The 23297-nt window shown below is 37.2% G+C and overlaps 1 protein-coding gene across 3 annotated transcripts in view; it reads right to left on the reverse strand.

Annotated features, from left to right (window-relative positions):
* Nucleotides 1-23297, reverse strand: part of GALNT18 (polypeptide N-acetylgalactosaminyltransferase 18) — a 342012-nt gene that overhangs the window by 75157 nt on the left and 243558 nt on the right. For 2 of the 3 annotated variants that reach the window (XM_026664840.2, XM_087950985.1), the window contains exons 4-5: nt 8689-8872; nt 974-1171 (exon numbers count right to left, since the gene is read on the reverse strand). In XM_026664840.2, coding sequence (XP_026520625.2) covers nt 974-1171; nt 8689-8872 — 382 coding nt within the window. The remainder of the gene's footprint in view (nt 1-973; nt 1172-8688; nt 8873-23297) is intronic. The other variant, XM_087950986.1, reaches the window with a different exon arrangement.

The raw sequence follows: 23297 nt of genomic DNA on the forward strand, positions 1-23297 counted from the left end.
ATTGGAACTAGAACGAAATATTCCATCCATGCAAATTTAATAAAATACTCTTCTCCTTTGCAAACAAACAAAACACAATTTTTCCATCAAATTGAAATTAAAAATGATCACATATATGATTTTTCCATGATACTATCTATATTGGGATATATAGTACTGTGCTGTACAGTGGCTCCAATTGACTCATTTTAATATTGGCAGGAATCTGTTCCAGGTGTCTTCAACATAGAAAAATATTTTTTAGTTTTCTGCCATAATTATGAAACCGGCACTTCAAATGTGGACTCTTTTAGAATGTTTCAACTGCAGAGCTGACTTTCTTCCTTATAATATAACATTGTAAGTGGACAAAGGAATTACCAAGACTGTGGAGTTAGTGATCAGTATATGGTTGATGTCAAATTCACTCTTCTCTTAACATTTACATTTTCCTAACATTTACACAAAGCCTAGAGATTGTTGCAGAAAACAACATGATACTTCTTCCAGTCAATTTTCTGCTGATATTATGATTGTTGCGGACAACTTATCGAATAATGTCCACTTACGGTATAATTGCAGAAGTGAAGACTTCTGCCTCAGTTGTAACATTGCAAAAACAGCTTTAGTGTGCTTGATTGAATAAGACTGATTATTGTACAGAAGTTATGGATCTATGGATCAACAACCTTTCAAATACTATGTGCTATCACAATCTCATGTGATGGCCTGAGTGCTCTCTGCCTAAATCTCTGGAGACCATAAACTTTATTAGCAGTACTGACTTCATAAGATTTTAACAATTTTAAATTATTTCAATTTCATTCTGGAGTCTATATGCATGGCAATCATGTGGTACTTATAGATGTTGCCTTACCCAACATGATATAGTATATAACCATATTAGAGATCCAAAACTTGGGTATTTTCTTTGATTTGTTTGGCCTTTTAATTCTGCTTTTCATGAAAATTTATTCACATATGTATATATTACCTTATAGGAGCCGTAGTGTTTTCTAACTTCCACCATGATTTTGGTGGATTTAGATATCGACACCATAATTCCCAATCAAATCCTTGGGCAGATAGTGGGTATTCTTCTAGTTCAAAGTTGTCATATTTGATATTATCAAATGATGGAGATATAACTCGTCTTCTGTTTTCTTTTATCCTGGTGAGTACTGGCTCAGCCCTTAAGAAAAAGAAGATGATCAGTTTGTTTCAACAGTGATAGGTAGCAAATGATTCTTACCTTTGATCCATGCACCCTCCTCAACATACATATACTTTATATTTCTCACATAGGTGAGAAATGAGTAATTACTTACTAAATAAATACTTCTATTCATTTAAAGTCTTACATCAAAATAGAAACAAAGGTGGGGGAAAGGGAAGCTGTTAGTTAAGATGTCTAAATAACAGGTGGGAAGGACACAAATAATTAAAGGTAACTGATAGATGCTAATGGACTCAACATTGCAACAGTAATCAGTGTTGGCCTTTCAAGTTCTAAACAGCAGAAACTTAATTACAAGCTGTTTCAAAGTTCCCATAGCAATGGAACACTAGATGCTATGTAGCAAATGTCACCCTTGACATTATTTTAATACAAAATACAATATGATTGGAGCTATTAATAGTATTAATTGGAGCTATTAATGAGGAAGATAGACAATAGGTACTGCATTTGGAAAGTGTCTTCAAAGAAAGTGTCTTTGATTTGGAAATCGGGAGATATTTTGTTTACTAAAATCCTGCTTCTGGACTATTTCTAAAACTATAACTTGAATGGACAAATATACAGGAAATATTTACTGATGTAGCCAGAAAGAATGCTTAGAATGTTCATAGATGGAACATTATGACTTAAGCATCGTATTTTTCTGGACCACTTACGTTGAAAAATGAAAACGTATTTTGCAAACTATCTCACGTCCATGGGGAAAGAGTACTCCGGAGGAACTCAAGTTAAGAGTCTGATTTAACCAATTAGAGGTGATCAAAAAGGGGGTTCAGCATAGTGGGCAAGGGGGACATGTGATGCCATAAATGCAATGATGTCATCATGCAAATGACAACAATTATGTAATTTGCATTTGCCACGCTGCAACTGGCACAAGTGACACTACTGGAGGATTTGCATAATTATGTCCTTATACTTGTAAGATAAACATAGCTTCTCTCAGAAGCCTTTGAGAATTATTCAGGCATATTCCCCAGCTTGGTGCCATTTCAGATATATTATTCAGAGGCTTTTGTTTTTTTTTTGTTGGTGGTTATTTCTAAAGATATGCAGCCTAGCACCAGTGAGAGTTAATCTATGAAATATGTAAAGGGACACAGGAGAACATGTAAAGAAAAACAACTTTATCACCACCTGAGGATGGGAGAATAAAGTCAGCAGTTGTGTACCTATTATACTCATGTACTGACACTTGGAATCAGGAAACCACAACTGGAGGAATACAAAAGCAGACTAGAATAAACAGCTTGATCTCTGTGATACAGCTGTCTTCCTTGTAAGCAAGCTACAGCCCAGCCTAGCTATGGGGAAGTACCTATGTTGGGATGTGTGTGAGTGGTGGTTTGCTTGGTTTTGCTTTTTAAAAACTGAATTAATAAAATGTTATTGTTGCTGACTCTCCTGTATTAGTCACAGCATAAGATCTAGTTACCTCTCTCTGGAGGAAGGAACTGGCCCTATCCCTGGCAAACAGTTGTGGTAGAAAGCAAGGGTCTCTTTCAGAGGGGGAATTCAGCAGGTTCTGACCAGTTCTGGAGAACCAGTAGTGGAAATTTTGAGTAGTTCGGAGAACCAGAAAATGCCCCCTCTGACTGGAGATTTTACAGTATCCTTCCCCTGCCACGGCCACCAAGCCACAGCCACAGAACTGCTGGTAAAAAAAAAATGAATCCCACTACTGGTCTCTTTCTTGGAGCTGAATTCCCTTGCAACCACAAATATTGTATGGACTGTAAATTGACCTTAGTCCCTTTTCTAATAGCCCTATCTGATGGCTGCAGATATTAGAAGATTGTACTCTCAGGAGTCTTTGCCAGTTTTGTTTAATGCACGTTTGTTTAATGTATTGTGCTTTTATCCCTCTGACTCTAGGAGAGATCAAGAGACTTTTGATTAAAAAGATGTGAAAAGATGAACCTTCTATAATATATTAATATAGTAGTACCGTGTTTCTCCAACAATGCACCCCCCCATAGGAAGTCCCAGCATATTTTCTAGGCATAAGGTTAAATTAAGCCCCTTCCTCCAAATGTAGGTCTATTCTAAAACATGTGAAATGGGGGAGAAGGGTGCCATTAGGAGCGCACCACAGGCAGCCATGCCTCACCACCAGCCGCTCCTAACGGCTGATCATGGCAGAGCACAGAGAGCTCCCTACTCCCGCCGAGTACCTTTGCTGCCAGGGGCTCTTGCGCAGGAAAGACGGGCCGCACCAAGAGTCGGATGATTCTGCTTTCCCATCTGCACAAAGAGCACTGGCTCCCCCTTCCCCTGCCACAGCCCTGGCAAGGGCGCGGGAGCTGACTTTAAAATGGAGTCCATCCACGTCCTCTCGAGCATGGCTCGAGATGCCTCTGGCAAGACGGCAGAAAAATGACACACCCAGCCTTCTGCTGGCGCACCACCCTTTGACCAACACTTCGCTCCGGGCATGAGGGGGCACAGCGGCAGCCCAGCCCAGCCCACATGGCCCGCTCCTCTCAGGGACTGCAAGCTCACTTGCCCTGCTCAGCCTGGCTTCCAGTGGCACCACCAGCCGCTGTTACCTTACACAGCAGCAGTGCCTCCTCCTGCTGGCCGTGCCTTGTAGGCTAAAAGCACAGCCCAGCGGCGCCCAAGCAGGGGCTGCACGCTTTCACCCTTGCACCCTGTAGAGCCAAAATCTGCCACCTGCCACACAAACCTCAATGAGCAGCCTCGCCCGTGCTCGGGGGAAGAGAAGCAGCACTCCGCTAGCTCCTTTTCCCCCAAGCACGGGCGAGGCTGCTCATTGGGGTTTGTGTGTCAGGCAGCAGATTCCAGGTTTGCTGGGCCCCAGGGCAACAGTTTACAGCCCCCACTTGGGCTGTGCTTTCGGCCTTCTGAGTGCCTGCAGGCACCGTTGTGTATACTTCCGTGGCAGCTCTTTAAGCAGAGAGTCTGTATCCTGTGCATCTCTGGGAGCACCTGAAGCTTGACGGGGCTGCCTGGGCCCTTGGTGGTCCCATGCCCTGTTGGGAGCTTGGAGTCCATGGGTTGGAAAACAACCCCCGGACTCCTGAAGAGAACTTGTTGAGGGAAGAAGTCAGGGCAGGTTGCTCGTGGCCATCGCACCTGAATGGCACAGCTACGTTCTTTTGGAAAGGTCTGGCTGACTTGGGAAAATCCCAGGAGGCAGAGCAAGGAGGTTAGGGAGGGTAGAACAAAATCGGCACGCGAGACCGGCCGGCTGGTGTTCGCACTTGTGGGAAGAGGAGCTGGCGGAGTACCAGAAAGGCAGCCCGCTTGCCTTTGTCTCTCTTTGTCTTCCTGCAGTGGCAGGAAGCCAGGCATTGCCGGGGCAGGGGGCTCTAAGCGACCCAGCAGTCTTTCTCCCCCCACTCTTCTCAAGCAGGGCAGGTTAAGAAAGCAGCTTCCTGAGTAACGGTTCCGAGCACTGCAGCTTGATCCGAGCTCGAGCATGTCCACCTGGCATGCCGAATTTGGCACTTAATGGAGCTCTGCAGGGTTGCCAACCCATTGGACCAAGAACTACCCGCACAGGCTGAGCTGGCATGATGCACAGGGTAGAAAGTGGTTGGCTGCGTGGGTGTTGCAGGAACACGGCCATTCACTGATAAGGATGTAAATACACACACACGCACACCATCACCAGGCTGCACGTGGGGGGAAAATTAAGACATCCTCGAAAAGACAGCCTAGCCGTTTTTTCGGGGCTCAAAAAAAAAAAAAAAAAAGACCCGGCCTTATTTTATGAGAAACACGGTAGTATTGTTAATATGCAACAATATACTAATAATACAAGCAGTGGCATGAAGGTCAAAGACTTGAGAATCATTTAAATTTAGAGATCTGGCAATAAAAAAGATTTGGTTGAAATTGTGTTGAAGAAATTATTATTTGGATGTTTTAATTTATGTTGCTCTCTATATAAAAGCTTTGAAGTATAAACTACCAAATATCCCCCCTGAGGTGATATTGAGCCAATCTCTGCTAATCTTGGTGAAATCCCTTAAAACATGGTTGTGTGAAAAGGTCTGGAGATCAAAGGGAATAGTGATCCTGTTAGATGGTTCTACTGTTTGTCACCTAATCCTGTCTCTTAGCTTAGGAATGTGGTAGCATAAAAAATGTAATAAATCAATCAAAATGATGTCTCACATTGGTGGGAGGAAAATTTCTCTTAAAGGGGTGACCATGACCCGTTATTATGTTTATAGCCCAGGAAGATTACCTCCCAGTTTTAAAAATTATAGTCAAGTTCTAAATGATAATAAAGATATGCTTGGGGGAAAAAATGCAAGATAATTTTTTGAAAGTAAACTCTGGACGTTCTGACTACTTGCTAAGTTTGTAAATGTCTGGATAGCTACTAGATGACAGCAAGAAGATACAGAACTCTTTTTGCTATTAGGTGTCTGGATTTTTGAAATCCAGGTATGATAGCCTTAAGTTTACATGACCAGTCACAACAACTATCAAGTCTTCTCATTCTAAGAATTATGGAACGTGCTGCCATGATCACTCCCACAAAATTGTCTATTGTCGTTTAAGAAATCTATAATATGCACTCATCTAGGGTTTTTAATTAAATTGCTCTTTACAGAAGGTTAAATAAGGACTGAAGCAGCAACACTGAATGAGAGAAAAACAGGCAGTATTGCACAATGCAACGAACATATTGAATTAACTCATCGCTTCTTTCTTAGCTTTATGCAGTCAATCTGAACACCTTGTATTTGTCCTCCAGTGTTTGTATATGGGGGAAATGCTGATGAATGCATTATGAATTAGGAGGCTAAACCACCTATTGTGTTCATATGATAGGACAATGCAGTTTCTGTGCATACTTCCACTGTATACACGAAGCTCCTCAACTGCCACCAAAGACTCCTCTTTATCTATATATTGACATATAGCAGTGCCAGTCATTGTCATGCCCCTGTCAGAGTCTGAATCTGAGGAGGAAGAAGAACAGCTGACAGGGAGTGGGAGTGTGGCTCCGTTGGCTATCGAGGAAACTGGGGAAGGGCAAAGTCCAGCTGGGAAGAGGAGGGGAGAGAGGTAGAACAAGGGAGAGGGAGTTCAGAGGAAGACCCAGGCCCACCCTCTCTTCATCCTAGGGCCGTGATGGTGAACCTATGGCACGTGTGCCACAGGTGGCATGCGAGCCACAGGCAAACTTACTTCACAGCACATGCAAGCACTTCCCAGCTGATTTTCGGCCTGTTTGAGACCCTTTTTGGCCTCCCAGAGGCTTGAGTAAAGCCTTTGCAGGGCGAAAAATAGGCCTGTTTTGTCATTTCCTGTATTTCCGGACACACTGGAAGTGATGAAATGGGCCCATGTTTTGGCCTGCAAAGGCTGCAGAAGCTTTCCTCAAGCTTCTGGGAGGCCAAAAAAGGTCTCAAATGGGCCAAAAATCACCTGGGAGGTGCAGTGGAGGTAAGGGGGCATGGGGGGGGCATGCACTGCCTTCTGGGTGCTGGCACACGAGCGTAAGTGCACAAGTGCAGGTACAATTTTTGGCACAGGAGCCCAAAAAGGTTAGCCACCACTGTCCTAGGGCATGCAGGGAGGAATGGAGGAGAGAGCAATGTCTGTGGCTTACGGGGGAGGATAGGTCCCTGATTCCCTTCATTAGGCACACCTGGGAAGAGAGTTTAAAAGAGATGCAAGCTGAGAGTGGCATCTGTTGGGAACAAACGTGAGTTTATCTTGTGATGACTTTGGTTATCTGCGTTCCTGGCATCCTCCCAACCGTGTTGAATTACTATCGTTCCTTCACATCTGGAATTCCTTCTCTTGCCCTGCCAGACTAATTACCTCATCTTGCCTTGATTGGACTTATAGTTACAGTTTTTGTTGACCATGTTTTGGACTTGAATCTCTGCAGCCAAAAGCTGTTCCTGGGAGAGTTTTTCTCCAGACCAGAAAGTAACCAGGCCATTGGGGGCAAAGTTGGAGCTCATAAAAGGACTCCTTCTTATTATTTGACTGTATTGCCTTTGTGCCATGCAGTCATTGAATATTCATGAAAATAGCCTACCTTTAAAATATTCCAAAAGCACATGCCCAACATATGTGGGGTTTTACTTTGCAATTCTGTTGATTTCCAAAAGACACTTTGACTATATTGTCTTTAATTTGATAACCTAACGACACTTACAAAGATCTATCTGATGCTCAATTAAATTATATGGAACCCAAGGAAGTTCTCTTTATACAGATGAAAAAGCATACATAGTTTCCCATGCAAGATGAAAAAAGTTCTTCTGAATAAGGCAGTTCAAATTGTGCAGAGAAGCAATTCAGAAAGTTCATGAACCCTCAGGTTAAAATACCTCTGGCCATTGTCTTTTCAACTCAACTGAAGTTCAATTTAATGCCTGAAGAACAATGATCTTTTATAGTTCTCTCAGGCATTGGATGGAAGTGAAAATGGAGAGCATTAATAGAATAGCCCACACATAGTAATTCCTTGAATCGCTAGTGTACATTTGTTTGAATTTTATCAGTCAAATAAGCCTTAGAACAGATGCTTCAGCATTCTAAATGTTCCAAAATATTCTTCATCACTGTATTGAGACTGGTTCTATTTTACAGAAGTATTTAGAAGTAAAAGTGAGAATGCTCCAAGTGTTTTGGATTGCAACTCTTATAATGCCCCTTGGGATGAAAATTCTCCTAATGTTATTTACCATGTTCCTAATGGGAATTTCAATCCAAAATACTGCAGAGAAAGTCTGCAACACTGGACTTAGGTAATGTTACAATTAATTATTTAAAAGTCTGAACTTTTACATTTGCACTAGATTTCATCTACTGTAATTAGTTGCTCTACTATTAGTGGAGATGTACACATGTGACAGTGCTGCACTTTAAACATCTATATGTTTACTTCTTAAACTAAGTTAATATTGGAAATTATATTCACATCCTTCACTTGCTTAGGTTTTCTGGTTTTTCTGTGTGTTTCTTACTTCAGCGTATTTGTAGCTCTCATAACTGTGGCCTTGAATATATCTGTCCTTTAGATCTGTCTATATGTGTTTATATGTTTAATATTACTTCTGGCCACATGATACCATCCAATTGGTGAAAATGCAGAAAGTTAAATGATGTCATAATATAGTGCAATTTTGATTAAACCAAATGCCAACACAGCCATTTCTTAAAGGCTGAAGTCTTTACTCTTATTCTTCATGAATAAAAACATTGTTTTCAACACATCAAAATTATGGAGTTTTCAAATTTAGTTTTTACTTACATTAATACTGCACTGAAACCTATGGCCTATTGACAGTGGATTTTTAACACTGCATAACTGATAATCAAAAGGACTTTGTCCACTAACATTTAAGCCAATTTACCCAGTATCATTACTCCATACACAATTAGAAGATTTTTCACATGTTGCAGCCTGCAGCACTTTTTAATTACAAGTCCACAAGAAATGACACCGATCTAGAAGCAGCAAGACGTACCAGCCGACGTTGAATTCTACATGTGCATCAAAGAGTGCAACTACTGGAGCAGTAGCTGCCCTCCAACCACTAACACGAGATCGAATCAGCCCCTCTTGCTTGCTGTGGCGGACCATCTTAATGAACCCCGGTTTCCGTATGTTCAATTCATCAACATATTCTTTTAGCTTCTCTTTCAGCTCTTCTGCATAAAGACAAAGATGGTTAGCAACATCTTTCATGCTCCCAATATCTATAAAGGGCTGTCTACAGAAGAAGACTAACAGTGTCAAAATGGGGGGGGGGGGGCAACCTGGAGCAATTAAAGCTCCACCTCTTTTTGCATGTGTGAGATGTAAAATTATACATAATAAAATTAATTGCTGCGCACATCAATTCAATACCTATTAACCTTCTGATGGACCATCCGGTATTTATATTTGGAACTGGTTTTTATGAAACATAAAGGATCAAAAAGAATGAGATTCTGAAAATTGCTTGGATCCCCTATTTTCAATAAAATCCATTTTGTTTAACATATTAAATAAATGTGCTCACTCTTCATGTAGTGACTGTTCAAAGTTACGACAGACTTCCCCAGGATTACTTATGACTTAATAGAATAGAATAGAATAGAATAGAATAGAATAGAATAGAATAGAATAGAATAGAATAGAATAGAATAGAATAGAATAACAGAATTGGAAAGGGCCTTGGAGGTCTTCTAGTCCAACCCCCTGTCTAGGCAGGAAACCCTACACCACTTCAGACAAATGCTTATCCAACATCTTTTTAAAAACTTCCAGTGTTAGAGCATTCACAACTTCTGGAGCTGTGTCTCTCATCTTTCAAATAAATAATTCTTTTTATTTCAATTCTATAATATAGAATCAAAGGTCCCTGAATAGCAAATCAATATTTTTTTAAATAATAGGGTACCTCTAACAATTTAATATGAAACATATCAGTTTTCCCCATTTCTAATTAAGCTACTACTGCCAATTCTCATGTCTCCAACTATATTTTTTAAATAGAGACCAACAGTCGTTGCCTTTTTTATAAAGGGTTCAACCTACAAAAGTCCATTTATCACTGTACAAAGTTACAATGGCACTGAAAAAGTGACTTATGACTGATTTTACTCTTATGACCATTGCAGCACCCCACGGTCATGTGTAAAAATTCAGATGCTTGGCAATTTATGACTGTTGCACTGTTCCAAGGTCATGTGATCACCTTTTGCAAACTCCTGACTAGCAAAGTCAATTGTGGAAGCCAGATTCACTTAACAATTGTGTTACTAACTTAACAACTGCAGGGATTCACTTAACAAATGTGGCAAGAAAGCTTGTAAAATGTGGCAAAACTCACTTAACAAATGTCTTGCTTGGCAACAAAAATTGTGGTTGTAAGTCAAAGACTACCTGTATAGCCAATGTAATGATAAACTTTCAGATTACTAAGTGTTAGGAATATAAGTCACCTAACAGGTATTTGGGTTTGAAATATATAAACCAGGATAGACATTTTAATACTGTATCTTTAAGAAAATGCAAAAACTGTAATTGGGTGTGGTTTCTCAAATGGCCATAAGATGGAGCCAGAAACCTGGGTTGTCTTAGTGTTTATCTCAGAAGAGAGTGTGTCTCAGTGAGTCTCTTTTTCCTTCTGTTGGAGAGTATTGCCGTTCCTGTATTGACTGTTATTCTTGGATTTGATGTAAGTCTGATACTGAACTGTTTTTGACATTGGACTTTGTTATTGGATTATCCCTGGACTGAAAACTGACTGATTTAACCATGAAGACTTTGGACTACTTATCTTGAACTTTGCTTACATGTTTCTGGAAGTAAAAACCTACATTTACCGTACAGTGTATCTGTGTGCTGTGTGTGTATTATTCAAACACTACTCTCAAATACGTCTCCCTGTATGCGCTCATTCTCCTAACAGGGAATTACCTCAACACTAAGAATAAAGGGGATGATTAGTTTTGTTATTAGTGAAAATACTTACCTGTTGCCTTATCAACACAAAAGGAGAGAGAGTGTCATGCCCCTGTCGGAATCTGATTCTGAAGGGGAGGCTGAGCAGCTGACAGGGAGTGGGAGTGTGGCTCTGGTGGCTGTGGAAGAAACTGGGAAGGGCAAAGTCTGGCTGGGCAGAGCAGGGGAGAGATAGAGTAAGGCAGAGAGAATTCAGAGGAAGATGCAGGCCCACCCCCTCTTCATTCGAGGTATGTGGGGAGGAACAGAGAAGGGAGCAACATGAGTTGCCTGGCTTATGGGGGAGGAAAGGGCCCTGATTCCCTTCATTAGCTGCAGCCGGGAACACAGTGTTTAAAAAGGAAGATTGCGCACAGCAACTTGTTGGAAGCAAATCGTGAGTTATCTTTTATTCTTGAGCCTTATCTAGGTTCCTGATGTCTTCCCAACTGTGTGTGTTTTGTTGGCCTTTGAAGTCTACAATTCCTTATCCTGCCCTGTCCAGTTAATTGCTGCGTGTGGTTTGTGTGGATTTTTATTTACAGTTTATATGTACTTTGTTTTCAGACTGAATTTCCTCCACTTAAAGATCGTTTTTGGGAGAGTTTTTTCTCCAGCCGAAGGTAACTGGACATTGGGGGCAAAGTTGGAGGTATTAAAGGGACTTTTCTTATTTATGTGACTGTGTTGCCTTTGTGCCACGCCCCGGGTGATCACAGAGAGAGAGAGAAACAGAGAGAATATGACTCTGCCATAATATTTGTTGGGATATATTGACTATAGATTGAGAAGTTGTATTACTGTAACCTAACCCAATTTTTTAATAAAGTATTGCTAAAGAGACGGTGAGAATCATGCTGGGAAAAGAAATTAATTTGGCTTGAGGCAGAGGCCAAGGACCTTACAGCTAGATTATACAGAATAAATTAATGAAGGTAATATACTTTGCAAGCTTTGTAAAAAAAAAAAGTTGCTGTCAAAATTTTAGCATCTGCATTTAACAAAGCAATCAGGCTTGCATAGTCTACAGAAATTTTTCCTGGCTTTAATATTACAGTTATACCTGGAAGAGCAGTCTGCTTAGAAAAAAATACAGGCATTTGTGCTGCCTTTCCTCCCATACCCTCTGAATCTTTGCCCCAGTGTCAGCAGAACAGAGTTGCCAGTAAAATTGCAATCTTGAAACAGGTGTGGGAAAAGATGGGAGGAGAACAGAAGGAGGGGTGCATTTGGAAGCTCTACAGTTACCAGCAGGGAAAAGCAGCCAACCAAAACCAGGTGTTTTTCCTTCAAAGGTAATGGATGGTCCAGAAGAAAAAGAAGTATAGGGGCCCAGCAAAGCAATTTTGCTTGGAGTTTGTCGGAGAGGATTTTCAGATCCTGAGCCTAGCCTTCCAGGGTCCCCTCCATCTTACTCCCAGGCACCCTACACTCTATATTTGAGTCTATGTTCACTTAATGACCCACACAATTGCTTAACGGCTGCAAATGGGAGTATCAGAACTGCAGTTGTTAAACAAAGTAGTCAACTGGGCAATCACATGATATCTCACCCAGACTGACTGAGATTCTGGGATCAATTTATGGTTGCAAATTGAAGACTACCTATAACAGTAATAAGGAAATATTGTAGTAGTAATTCAATAGTAATATAAAAGAGCATAGCAATTGTTATAGCAATAGTAATTAGCATAGTAACATAAAAAGAATAGCAATAGAATAGAATATAAGATAGTGTAGGAGAAAAGCAAGTAGAGCTGGAGAGGGTAGAGTGAAGCATGATATCAGTTTAGAAACACTATATTCCCACAAATGTTCCAAGTCCAACCCCTCTTAAATACTGCTCACTTATCTGCAGCCAATTTAGCAGTGAACTTTAGTTGACTAAATTCTTTTGTACAGACTTAAGCAATTCATCTTTTGAAATGTCAATTAACATATGGTCCTGATCCTTTGTGCCTGACAGATAGTCAGTCGGAATCTGACTCTGAGGGAGAGGAGGAACAGCTGACAGGGAATGGGAGTGTGGCTCCAGAGGTTGTGGAAGAAACTGGGGAAGAGCACAGGCCAGCTGGGCATTCAGAGGAAGACCCAGGCCCATCGTCTTCTTCATCCTAGGACACACAGGGACGAGCAGATAAGGGAGAAACGTGAATGGTGTGGTCTATGGGGGAGGAAAGGGCCTTGATCCCCTTCATGAGCTGCAGCTGTGAGGATTGTTTAAAAGGACAAACTGCACATGGGCCAGTGCTGGAAGCAAAGTGGGAAAATATTTCTGGTCTGTTAGTTCTTATTTGAGTTCTGGCATTCTTCTCAGTGTGTGTATTTTGATATCTGTGGATGTCTTCAAGCCCTTATCCTGCCTTGTCTCATTAATTCTTCAGTGTGGTTTGTGTTGTTTTTTTTCTATTTATAATTTATATGTATTTTGAGTTTGAATGGAAGTTCTTCCTTTTCGCAAATGTTTGTGGGGGAGTTTTTTCTCCAGTCAATGATAATTGGACCTTTAAAGCCAAGTTGAAGAAATCAAAGGGACTTCATCTGTTTTTGTGACTGTTATTTTTGTATCCCACCCTGGGTCATCACAGATAGAGACAATAAAAAGCACCCACATATAGATTTGTAAGGTTTACATTTCACTTTTATATCATATATGTTCTTTTTTTCCAAAATAAAACTTCTTCCCAAACCTTATAGGAAGATGAAGAAAAAACTACCTGTCCAGGTTCCAGTGCTTTTGACTCTGGGTCAAGGTACAGTTTAAAAAAGAACCTGTGACATTATATAAATTTCATAAAAAGAAGTAGATAGAATTTCAGTCAAAAATGTTTGTTTATGTACCTTCAAATTATAGGAGCAAAAACAAAAAAGCATGTTAAAAAAAACCCTAATACCATTCTTCAAGAAAAATGTTCAAACTACATGGTTTTCCTGTCTTCATGAATTTAATATTATATATATTAATTCTTGTAGTAAACTGAGCCACCATATTAACAGTTTGCTCTTGTGAGATCGTCAAAAGATTAATCTTATGCAAAAAGTCACCAGAGTCCATCTAATCAGCACTACAGAATCTAATATAAAAATATGTGTTTTTTTATTAAATCCAAACCCTGTATATACCCTGAGAATTGTTGAAATATAGGAATAATATTTTATTGCTGCTTTTCTTTCAGCCTTGAAGCCAGTGTTTTATAAAGGTTTTGCCCTAATTTCCAATAATTCTGTTTTAATAATTCATTCTTATTAATGATCTAATAAGTAGTCAGTATCTAAAGCACACAAAGAAATGATCCAGTTTCAATTTAGCAGATACAAATAGTTTATAAAGTTCCTGAGTAGCATTTCTCACATAGGCACTTAGAGGCTCCTTAACCTATTTCTTTAAAAGTATTGCACTGAAATTTTGTCCTAGTTCATAAAGTACATGCACTAATCAGATTTGAAATATAAGTTTTGAAAGGATTAGTGATCTGAAAGAATCAGTGATTTGCAGACTGTCTACTAATGTCAAAAATACTTCCAAATGTTCTTTTCATTGTGACATATTTAGTTACCATCTTGAACCATTAAAAACCAATGACTAGCATAATGGGGGTATGATATAAATATAGAGTTGTGGTACTACATATACACTTATTATCAGGAGATTGGATACAGATACATGTCTACCAAATTAAATTCCAAATACTAGATTTAGAATGTTTCACTATGCATAGTGAAATTTGCTTGAAAGAGAGCTAAAACCATTTGAAAGATCCATTTTTTTAAATATAACCTTTTTTTAAAAAAAAAAATACAAAGTTGTAACATAAACAGAAATAGAAATTGGAAAATGGCTCAGAAAAGAATAAAGGTAAAAGTGCAGGGAAATGAAAAGAAGAAAAAAGTAAGAACAACAGAAAAAGAATGACTTCTGATTTTCTTTGGTACATACAGAGATATAAGAATGAATCTAATTATTGCTCTAAGGTTAATATCTGTCTACGTTATTTTGGTAATCTCATGTAACTCTAATCATCAAATTCCAAAAACAGCTTTTCATTTCTTTCAGTTTCTTGCAAAAAGTCCAATGTGTTTCTTAAGTAGAAATAAAATTTGTTCAATCTTTTCTGCAATCAAGACTGTCAATTTTGCCATCTCTGCCAATTCCACCAGCTTAACCATCCATTCTTCCATTGAGAATATTTTTAAGTTCTTCCAACCTTGAAAAATCTTGCTGCCGTTATCATATATAAAACCAAAATTCCATAAGATGTTTTTATTTATTGGTCCATTAACCCCAAAGAATTATCTCTGATTTCAATTGTATATTTACTTTTAGAATATTCTGCATTAAGTTTGTCCTCAGTTTCCATTTTTAATAAAGGTTTATACATCTTAGCAATAATATGATCATCATCAACAGTCCTACATCAAATTCACTTTCAACTTTTTCACATTCACATTTCTTCTTATCCACCTTAAATCCTTCCATTAACTGAATATAGGAAAACCAGTGGCATGTAAAATCTTTAAACTCCATTTTCTCATTTTTAAGTTTAATTCTCTTTGAGAAACAACAACAAAACAGCATAGGTTAACTATTTTTATTTAACTATTGATTCCCTTCTAATAAAGGCTTCTTGGGTATGACTAACAAAATGATATTTAAAATACGCATTCGCTTTGACTTTATCATATCAGAAATAACCATGCTATCCAAACCTTAAATTATGTCCTTTCAATGCCAATAGTCTACTATTTCTTAAAATCACCCACTCTTGAATCCAAATGAGACAACAAATTGAAAAAAATAATTTCACATTTGGTAACCATAACAACCTGCCTTTCTTTAATATCCTATAGAAGTTTATATTTAATTTGTGATTTCTTGCTTTGCCAAACAAATTTAGAAATATCTTTTTGCCATTTTTTCTGAAAGAAAAATAACATTCTAGGTAAAACATTCATCTTGATCACAGAAATTCTTCCCAACAATGACAATTATATTTTTTCCCATCCCAGTATATCTTTTTAAACTTCATTCCATACCTTAACATAGTTATTCTGATACAACATTTAACCTTTTTCTCAATTTTGAAATGAGATTTTTTCATCAGAACATCTTGATCTGGTGCAGTCATATTTTTAGCCAACCTCTTTATTTTCATTTTTTTTCTATCAAAAATTCAATTCCTTTTAGAGGAAGAATTTTGTCAGTAAAAGATTGTCAATTTGAAAGTCTCATTTTTTTATTTTTAAACCCATCATTTTCTCATCTTCTATGTTTGGTGGTTATGCTATACAGTTTTGGAAAATAATTTACAAAGAATGAAATCAATTCTAAAAGTTGAACTTTCTATTTTTTTTAAAAAAAAGCCACACTAAACTTTATATCCCCACAAAGTACAATGAACTGCAAGGACATTTCATATTTCTCACTGAACAATTCCTTCTGTAGAAGAATGTAAATAAGTTGTATAGATATGCCTCAATGTCTGAAATAACTTCATATTTGAAAAACAAAATTGTCCCAGAATTTAATTCATAATGAAAGACATTTTTGGACAATAATTTCATATATGGATTTATACCACATCCATAATGGGGTTTCTCTACTGACAAAGTTAAGTCAAGACAGAGCTTTTGTTGAGAAAATGCAAACTACTGTAACTTCCTATTTTGTTTCATATTTTATGTTGCATTGATTACTATTAATACTTGCATAATAATTTGTCTTTAATAATAAACCTGCAAATTTTAAAATAACACAAAATTGTTAGACATGTAAAATGAAACTAATATAATATTAAAAAATCCCAATTCAATTGTATTTAGTTTAACAATGTTTGTAGTTTTCTTGATTATTATGTTCAGGAGTGTGTTTTTGTCTCCTTTTCCTTCACATGTACATTTCTTTCTTTTAAAATGTTTATTAAAATAATATATCAATATACTCAGCAGCCAGACAAAATAAATAAATATTATATTCAATAAACTTTAAAAAATTAACTTCGTTTAACTTTAAAAATTGTCCCAGACAGTTCTCTTCTCATCCAAGAGAATTGTCCCAGACATTTTGTTCTGTCAGAACTGAAGAAGCTTCTTGAATGAAAAGTGAAGCATCTTCAAGTAAAACAAAGAAATCCAGTTGCCTTTTGAAAAAACACCATTGGAAACAAGCATGACTGAATGACTGAGAATCTCCTTAGATAACTTTAAAAATGCAATGCTTCACAATAAAATTATTGTGTATTTTTAAAACTCCAAATAAAACCTTCAAATTAAGAAAGTAAAATGACATAATATGAATTAAATTTTTTTTTTAAAAAAATAAAGTTTTATTTGGGTTTTCACACATACAAAATACAAGTAAAACATCTTTTTTGAAAATAGCATGGTCCCAGGTTGAACTTCTTTATACAGGCACAAAACTCAGTTTCATGCTCCTTTTTGTATTCTATTCCATATCTTATACTATTTTACATTTTCTATATAGTTTTCCCCTCTTTTAATATTCTCAATTTTATTTTGATTATCTCATCTCAATTCAAATCATTATATTTATACTTTTGTCTGTTCTGTTTCAATTTCATATTATCTTTTCTCATTAAACAAATTTTCTCCTGTAGTTACTAATTGGAGTATGACACCTTTATATCTTTTAATTACGTCCATTCAACTCTTATTTAAACTTCAATATATACCTTAAGTTTATGACCTTCAATATAATACATAATACATAACTTCCAATCGAATTCTGCTTGGTACATTCTTATAATACACACTATATTCTTTTTAAAAAAAGAAAGTTTCTAAATATATGTAATTATAAGCCCTCATTCCATTCCAGTTCAGTTCTATCATTAATAATCATTAAAATCTTAACATCTTTAACACTTCTTTTCAATTAAATATCATACTTCCTTAAAAACACATATAATCTCCATAATTAATTTTTCCCTTATTTCTCTTCACATATATTTTATAAATCATTAAATATACCTTTTGTTACATTTATTTATTAACAAGCATTCCACTGAATTATGATAGCTATTTTATCAGACATTTTAATCATACATTGTTTCATATTTTCTAAAATTATTTCTGCTTCTAATATAACCATACTATCTTATGTACCTTTGCAAAATCCCTTTTTCCATTAAGTTTTCACCCATTATCTCTAAATAGGCCCTGTTTCTCTATATTTTGCTTCTGTCCTTTATAACTTCTTTTCCTTCCTTTCTTCCCTCTCATCTTCTCTCTCCCCTTTTTACCCCCTTGTCTCTCTAGTTCTAATTCTCTCTTCTGCATTTCACTCTTCTGTTGCTTTCTGATTTTATACTTATTTTTCACTCTATTTTTTTGGGGGGGAGTTGTTTTTCCCAATCTTAAACTTTCCATTCTCTTTCCCCCCTTTCCTTTTTTCCCCCCATCTAAGATTACTTGTTCATTAAAGATGGCTTCTTCTTTGTCGTAATCTTCTTGTTCTGCAGGCATTTCTTGTTGTTTCTCATCATTCCAAATATCCATTTCTAAAAACTGAAATACGAAGCCAAAAGAACCTCTCCCTTCTTGTGCATCTTCTTTGTACTTTTTAAGTTCCATTTTCAGTTCTTCTAAAAGTGGAGCCATTTTAAACAGTTTTAAACAATCACCCAATTGATTTAAGTCATTCAAAACAATAACCAAGAATCCAGAAATCATCAAGTAATCCAGATAGTCCCGAGTTATATCTTCATATTTCTTTTTCGACTTTCTCTTACTGGGGTTTTTGTTGCGATATTTCAGTTAGAATGTATCTTTTGGAAGTCTTGTTGAGATTTTGCTGTAAGTTCTTTTTTAATTCCAGGCAGTCTCCTCCCTTCCAGATCCTACCCTTTTATTCTTTTTCTCTCCTTTCCTGTTTTCAAAAGCTTTTAATTATCCAGAAATCTTTATTATCCCTTTGACTTTTTATTTTCAGTATTAAATGCCTATTGATGTCAAAGTAGATTTTTTCCAATTTCTTGCTTAAGTCTCTTAGCTGTCAGTATAGGAAAAGGAGAAAACCAAATCTTTTCCCTTTTCTCTCCTTCGCAGCTTAAAAATCTTCTTAGGGAACAATGTTATTGTTTTTTAACAGTTTCAATTCCAGGGTACCTTATTTGTTGCTTTTGCTGTTTGACCTGGTCAACCAAAACTTTCTCTTCTTATCTTCCTCCTGCACATTCTTTTCTGGTCGAGTTCTTCTTTGTGGTGGCCATTTCTGACCACCGCTGCAACCGCCTTCAGGAAAGGGAGTAATGGCCAGCTGGGGAGGAGAGATGCAGCTCTCCTCAACCCTGCTGGCAGTCTCCCCCCTCTTCACCACCTCTACGGGGTGGCTTAGCCCCGAAACCAGCTGGCTCGGGGTGCCCCAGCAGCGAGCACGGATCGAAACCTCGCAGAGATGAGGTTTCGGTCTGTTGCTGAAGAAGCTCAAACCGGAAGTTCCATGAATTAAAATTTTAAAAAACCCTGAAAACATCTAAATTTTGAAGAGACATATCAAGCTGCAGTATGAAAACACCTGGGTAAAAGAGAGAGTTATTCTACATTCCAATCTACAATCAGAATGATAAAGTTACTGGACTTCCGGTTGCTCTTCCATTGTGATTGGAGCTGAATCCACAATCGTGCATGGTTCTGCTTCAAGCTCCCTTGTTGGAGGGTCCCGATTGAGACCAGAACCACCCTGGAGGGATGGTGAAGAAAGGGGGAATTGCTTGGAGGGTTGAGAGGAGTCGCATCTCCCCTCCCTGACAAGAAAACCCCCCTCCGAAGACAAGCTGAAGCAGTGGTCAGAAATGACCACCATGAAGACGGGAAGCAGTCCAGGAAATTATGACCGTGCTGGAGAGGTGAAGTTGCGAGCAGGGTGTGAACCAGGCTAAACATTTGGATAAGGTACCCCAGAATTAAGAAATAAAGGAACTTTTTTTGGATGAAATTGTGTAGAAGAAGCGACCAGAGAGAGAAAGAAAAAAAATTGGAACTTATAAAATTGGCTTTGAAAATTAAAACAAGCTAATTTGGAGGTGAAAATTTAGAGGAAAATATTTGATCACAAAAGGCTTGGAAATTAAATTGGATAATTAGTGGATTTTTGACACTAAATGCTGGAATTGAATGTGTGGAAGAGAATAGCTAATAACTGGAATGTTCTCATGTACTTGGAAGACAGTTTTCCTATCAAAGCAAGGAATAGGCTTTGGAGTAATCATGACAGAAAACAATCCCTGAGTTGTTGTAAAGAGTCCCTGATACCTAGAAGGACTTATAGTACAATAGTATATTTCACCTTTTACTACCCAAACCTTCACTTTAGGCTTAATTGACATGAAGGGATTCAGAAGGCCACAAAGCATTTTTATGTCATTCAGAATTAAGGTTCAAGCTGTATCTTTGCTACATCATTTTCTTTACTGCCAGATACATTTTTTATCTAAAGCATTATCTTTCCAAACTTCATGCATCTCAAGAGTTTGCTATGATGCTGTTTAATAATTAATCCTTTAATATACAAAACAGATTTTATTATCGGATATTCTACCACAGGGAATGCATTGCATCTGGGAAACTTGGTCAAGGCATGTAATTTGATTAATAGTGTAGGAGGAATTTCTTCTGAACACATTATGGATGCAGGCTATCCAATCCAAGTTGGAGGCATGATCAACAAAAGGGTATGATCAAATCCAGAATGAGATTTGGAATTTAAACTGGGTCTTTCTTCTTTGTATTGTCTTATACGGGAGAAATACTGTATATCATAAACATTTTCAAAATATTTTGAGCAGCGTGAGGAAAACTTTTATGAAAATGAAGTGGAAATAAAGCTTTTGAAATGTTAAATGTGGTAGAATTTAGAGTTATGTTCATTTGAAAATTTGCTTTTAAAAGAATAGTATACCTAAGTATCTTGCTGTGGGTGTCAATATGATGAAATTGATAGCACTATTATGCTTGTGGTTCCAAAGCATCTTGATATATTTCAAAGGAAGTTTTCCTACAAAGTTTTAATCCTCCTGAAGATAATCCAGTTCTGCCAAGGAATGGTTGTCTGATTGCAAAGATCAATTTAAGAGCAAACTGTTGCTTATTAAATTCTCCTTCTCTACAGTATATTATATGAGTAGGTTTTGTTCTTGTTTCTATTATAGCTGCCATATTGGTACTTTATGTTTATTTTTCTTTATCTTTCTAAGTAAACCCAAAATTGGAATGAAGCTTGGATTGTCCAATTTATCTCAGGGAAATGAAAACCTTATTCAACCTAATTCAACATATTCATGGGCATGAATTATCATCATGATAAACTGCTCGGTGGAAATTCTGGGAACTAGTTTAACATACCCTGAAGGCATTTGTTTATGAAGGTCCTTTCAAAATCTTGTTAAATGTACTTGAACAAAAGCTAATCTAGAAACGAAATGGAAGTAAATAGCTTTAAGGCCAGGCTGTTTACTTTAACAGGTTTAAGGGGTATAATGTAAAGATTTAATTTAGAAAATCGCTGTGGCAATATTGAATCAATTTTATAAAGACATACTGTACATTATCTGGTTTTTGCAGAAACATGTTTTTTAAAATAATAGTTGTTAATGTATCAGAACATATGATGTTCATTATTACTAATGGAAGGTACTGAAAAAAAGTACACTAATAGCTTTTATAGTACAAATGAAGCTCTTTTTCCATGGTTTATATTTGAATATAATTCATTTATTTGTTGCAAAGCAAATAACTAAGTATCCAAGGCTTGGATATACAGATCAGAAATTGAAAAATAATGGGCAGTAATCAGAAACCCCAATCTATCTATTGTAAGTTTGAGTTTTTGTTTTTTCAGTCATGATTAAGGGAGAATCATTACTTGCTAGCATTCAAGGACACCCAGAGAAACATTTCCTGCTGCCTGAATTCAGTTTCAAAATGCAATTTATTTTATGTCTGGATGTATTAATCTCCTAGTTAGCACTAGTCTGGGAATTGAGAGTTCCCGCTGATAACATACATGATAGATGAGATCACAAGTGATCATTTTAAAGCTGAATTCATTCTCTTGACTTATTGTAGAGATATCACATGCAGATTACCATATAACATACTTCAGCCTCAATATTGACACTAGCCTTAGGGCTCTGCATAATTTTCTAGCATTATTTAAGCTAATTACAAATATTGTGTTTTATTTTGTATGGTTAAATTTGTCCTTAATTTTTTTTCAGGGAAACTAGAACTTGCTGAAAATACAACTTTTAATATATTATTGAGTGAAAAGCAATGCCTCCAACGACATTACTTTACTATAAATATGGATATTTTAATAAATGAAACAAAATAATCTTTGAAAATTAAATCTTTTGTTACCTGCATTTACTTCTCCACATAATCACCATCATTTGCTACACACTTTTGTGTGAATGATAGACATCACAAAAGTACTCCACACTTTGTCTCTTCAACCATGTCCTGGTTTTCATTTCCACTTCGTATGAGTCAAACAGATTGCCACAAATGTATTACTATAATTTTTGGCAAAAGTGAAAGTCTCATGATGCTAAGTCTGGACTATATGGTATATGAAATAAGATTGTGAAATGAGGTGTGAAGGCTAACATTAAGAAATTGCCACAAAAGTTATTTTTCCTTCTGGACTCATTTGAATCATTTCAAAGTTATGAGTGCTACACTGTAGTACTCCAAGTGGTGCTGGATTCAATGACACTGATGTAAATAACAGTTTGTATTCCAAAAAGACATGAGTTTTCGAGTTGGAGTCTGGATTTGGTTTTGTTTTTCAGATGATACTTTGTGATGAAATTCAATGGAGTGATTTTTGGGTTAGGGTTCATATTTTGTTGACTGTCATCATGCTATAAAAAATTCCCCACTTAATTTTTCTAGGGTATGAACCAAATCTTGAATATTCCACGAATAATAATAAAAAGTGTACACTCTTCTTAAAAAGTAATCAAACTTTCACAGAGATGGAGGGAAGGAAGGAGTAATTCCAGGTCTTTAAAAGCTTGGAAACCTGAAACCATGATTCAAAAGGAAAAAAAACCAGAAAGAAGTCCTGCTCAGAAGAAGATAAAGAGCAAAAGGGGCTATATATAAAATAAGGTCAGACTTATTCTTTAATTTGATACCAAAGGCCTTTATAACACTAACACCATATCTCTGTGATTTATCAATAATTGATGATTGTGTGGAAGATCCAGAACAGTCCAAATTACACTGGGCAAAACTAGAAACCATGGATGTCAGCCAGGAGACTATTACAATAATTTAGTTGAGAAACAATCAAGGAAGAGACCAATAGAACTGCAGTCTTGGATCCAGTTTGAGCTTCTTTGGCCACAGACCGAAATCTGCGACTGCACAGTTTTGATCTATGCTTGCTGCTGGAGCACCCCGAGCTGGCTGGCTTTGGGGCTAAGCCACCCCATAGAGGTGGTGAAGAGGGGGGAGACTGCCAGCAGGGTGGAGGAGAGCCGCATCTCTCCTCCCCAGCTGGCCATTACTCCCTTTCCCGAAGGCGGTTGCAGCAGTGGTCAGAAATGGCCACCTCAAAGAAGAACTCGACCGGAAAAGAATGTGCAGGAGGAAGATAAGAAGAGAAAGTTTTGGTTGACC

Source organism: Notechis scutatus, chromosome 1 (assembly GCF_049901735.1).
Source record: "Notechis scutatus isolate UNSWTSFEM ecotype Mainland chromosome 1, rNotScu1.2, whole genome shotgun sequence".
Lineage (NCBI taxonomy): Eukaryota > Metazoa > Chordata > Lepidosauria > Squamata > Elapidae > Notechis > Notechis scutatus.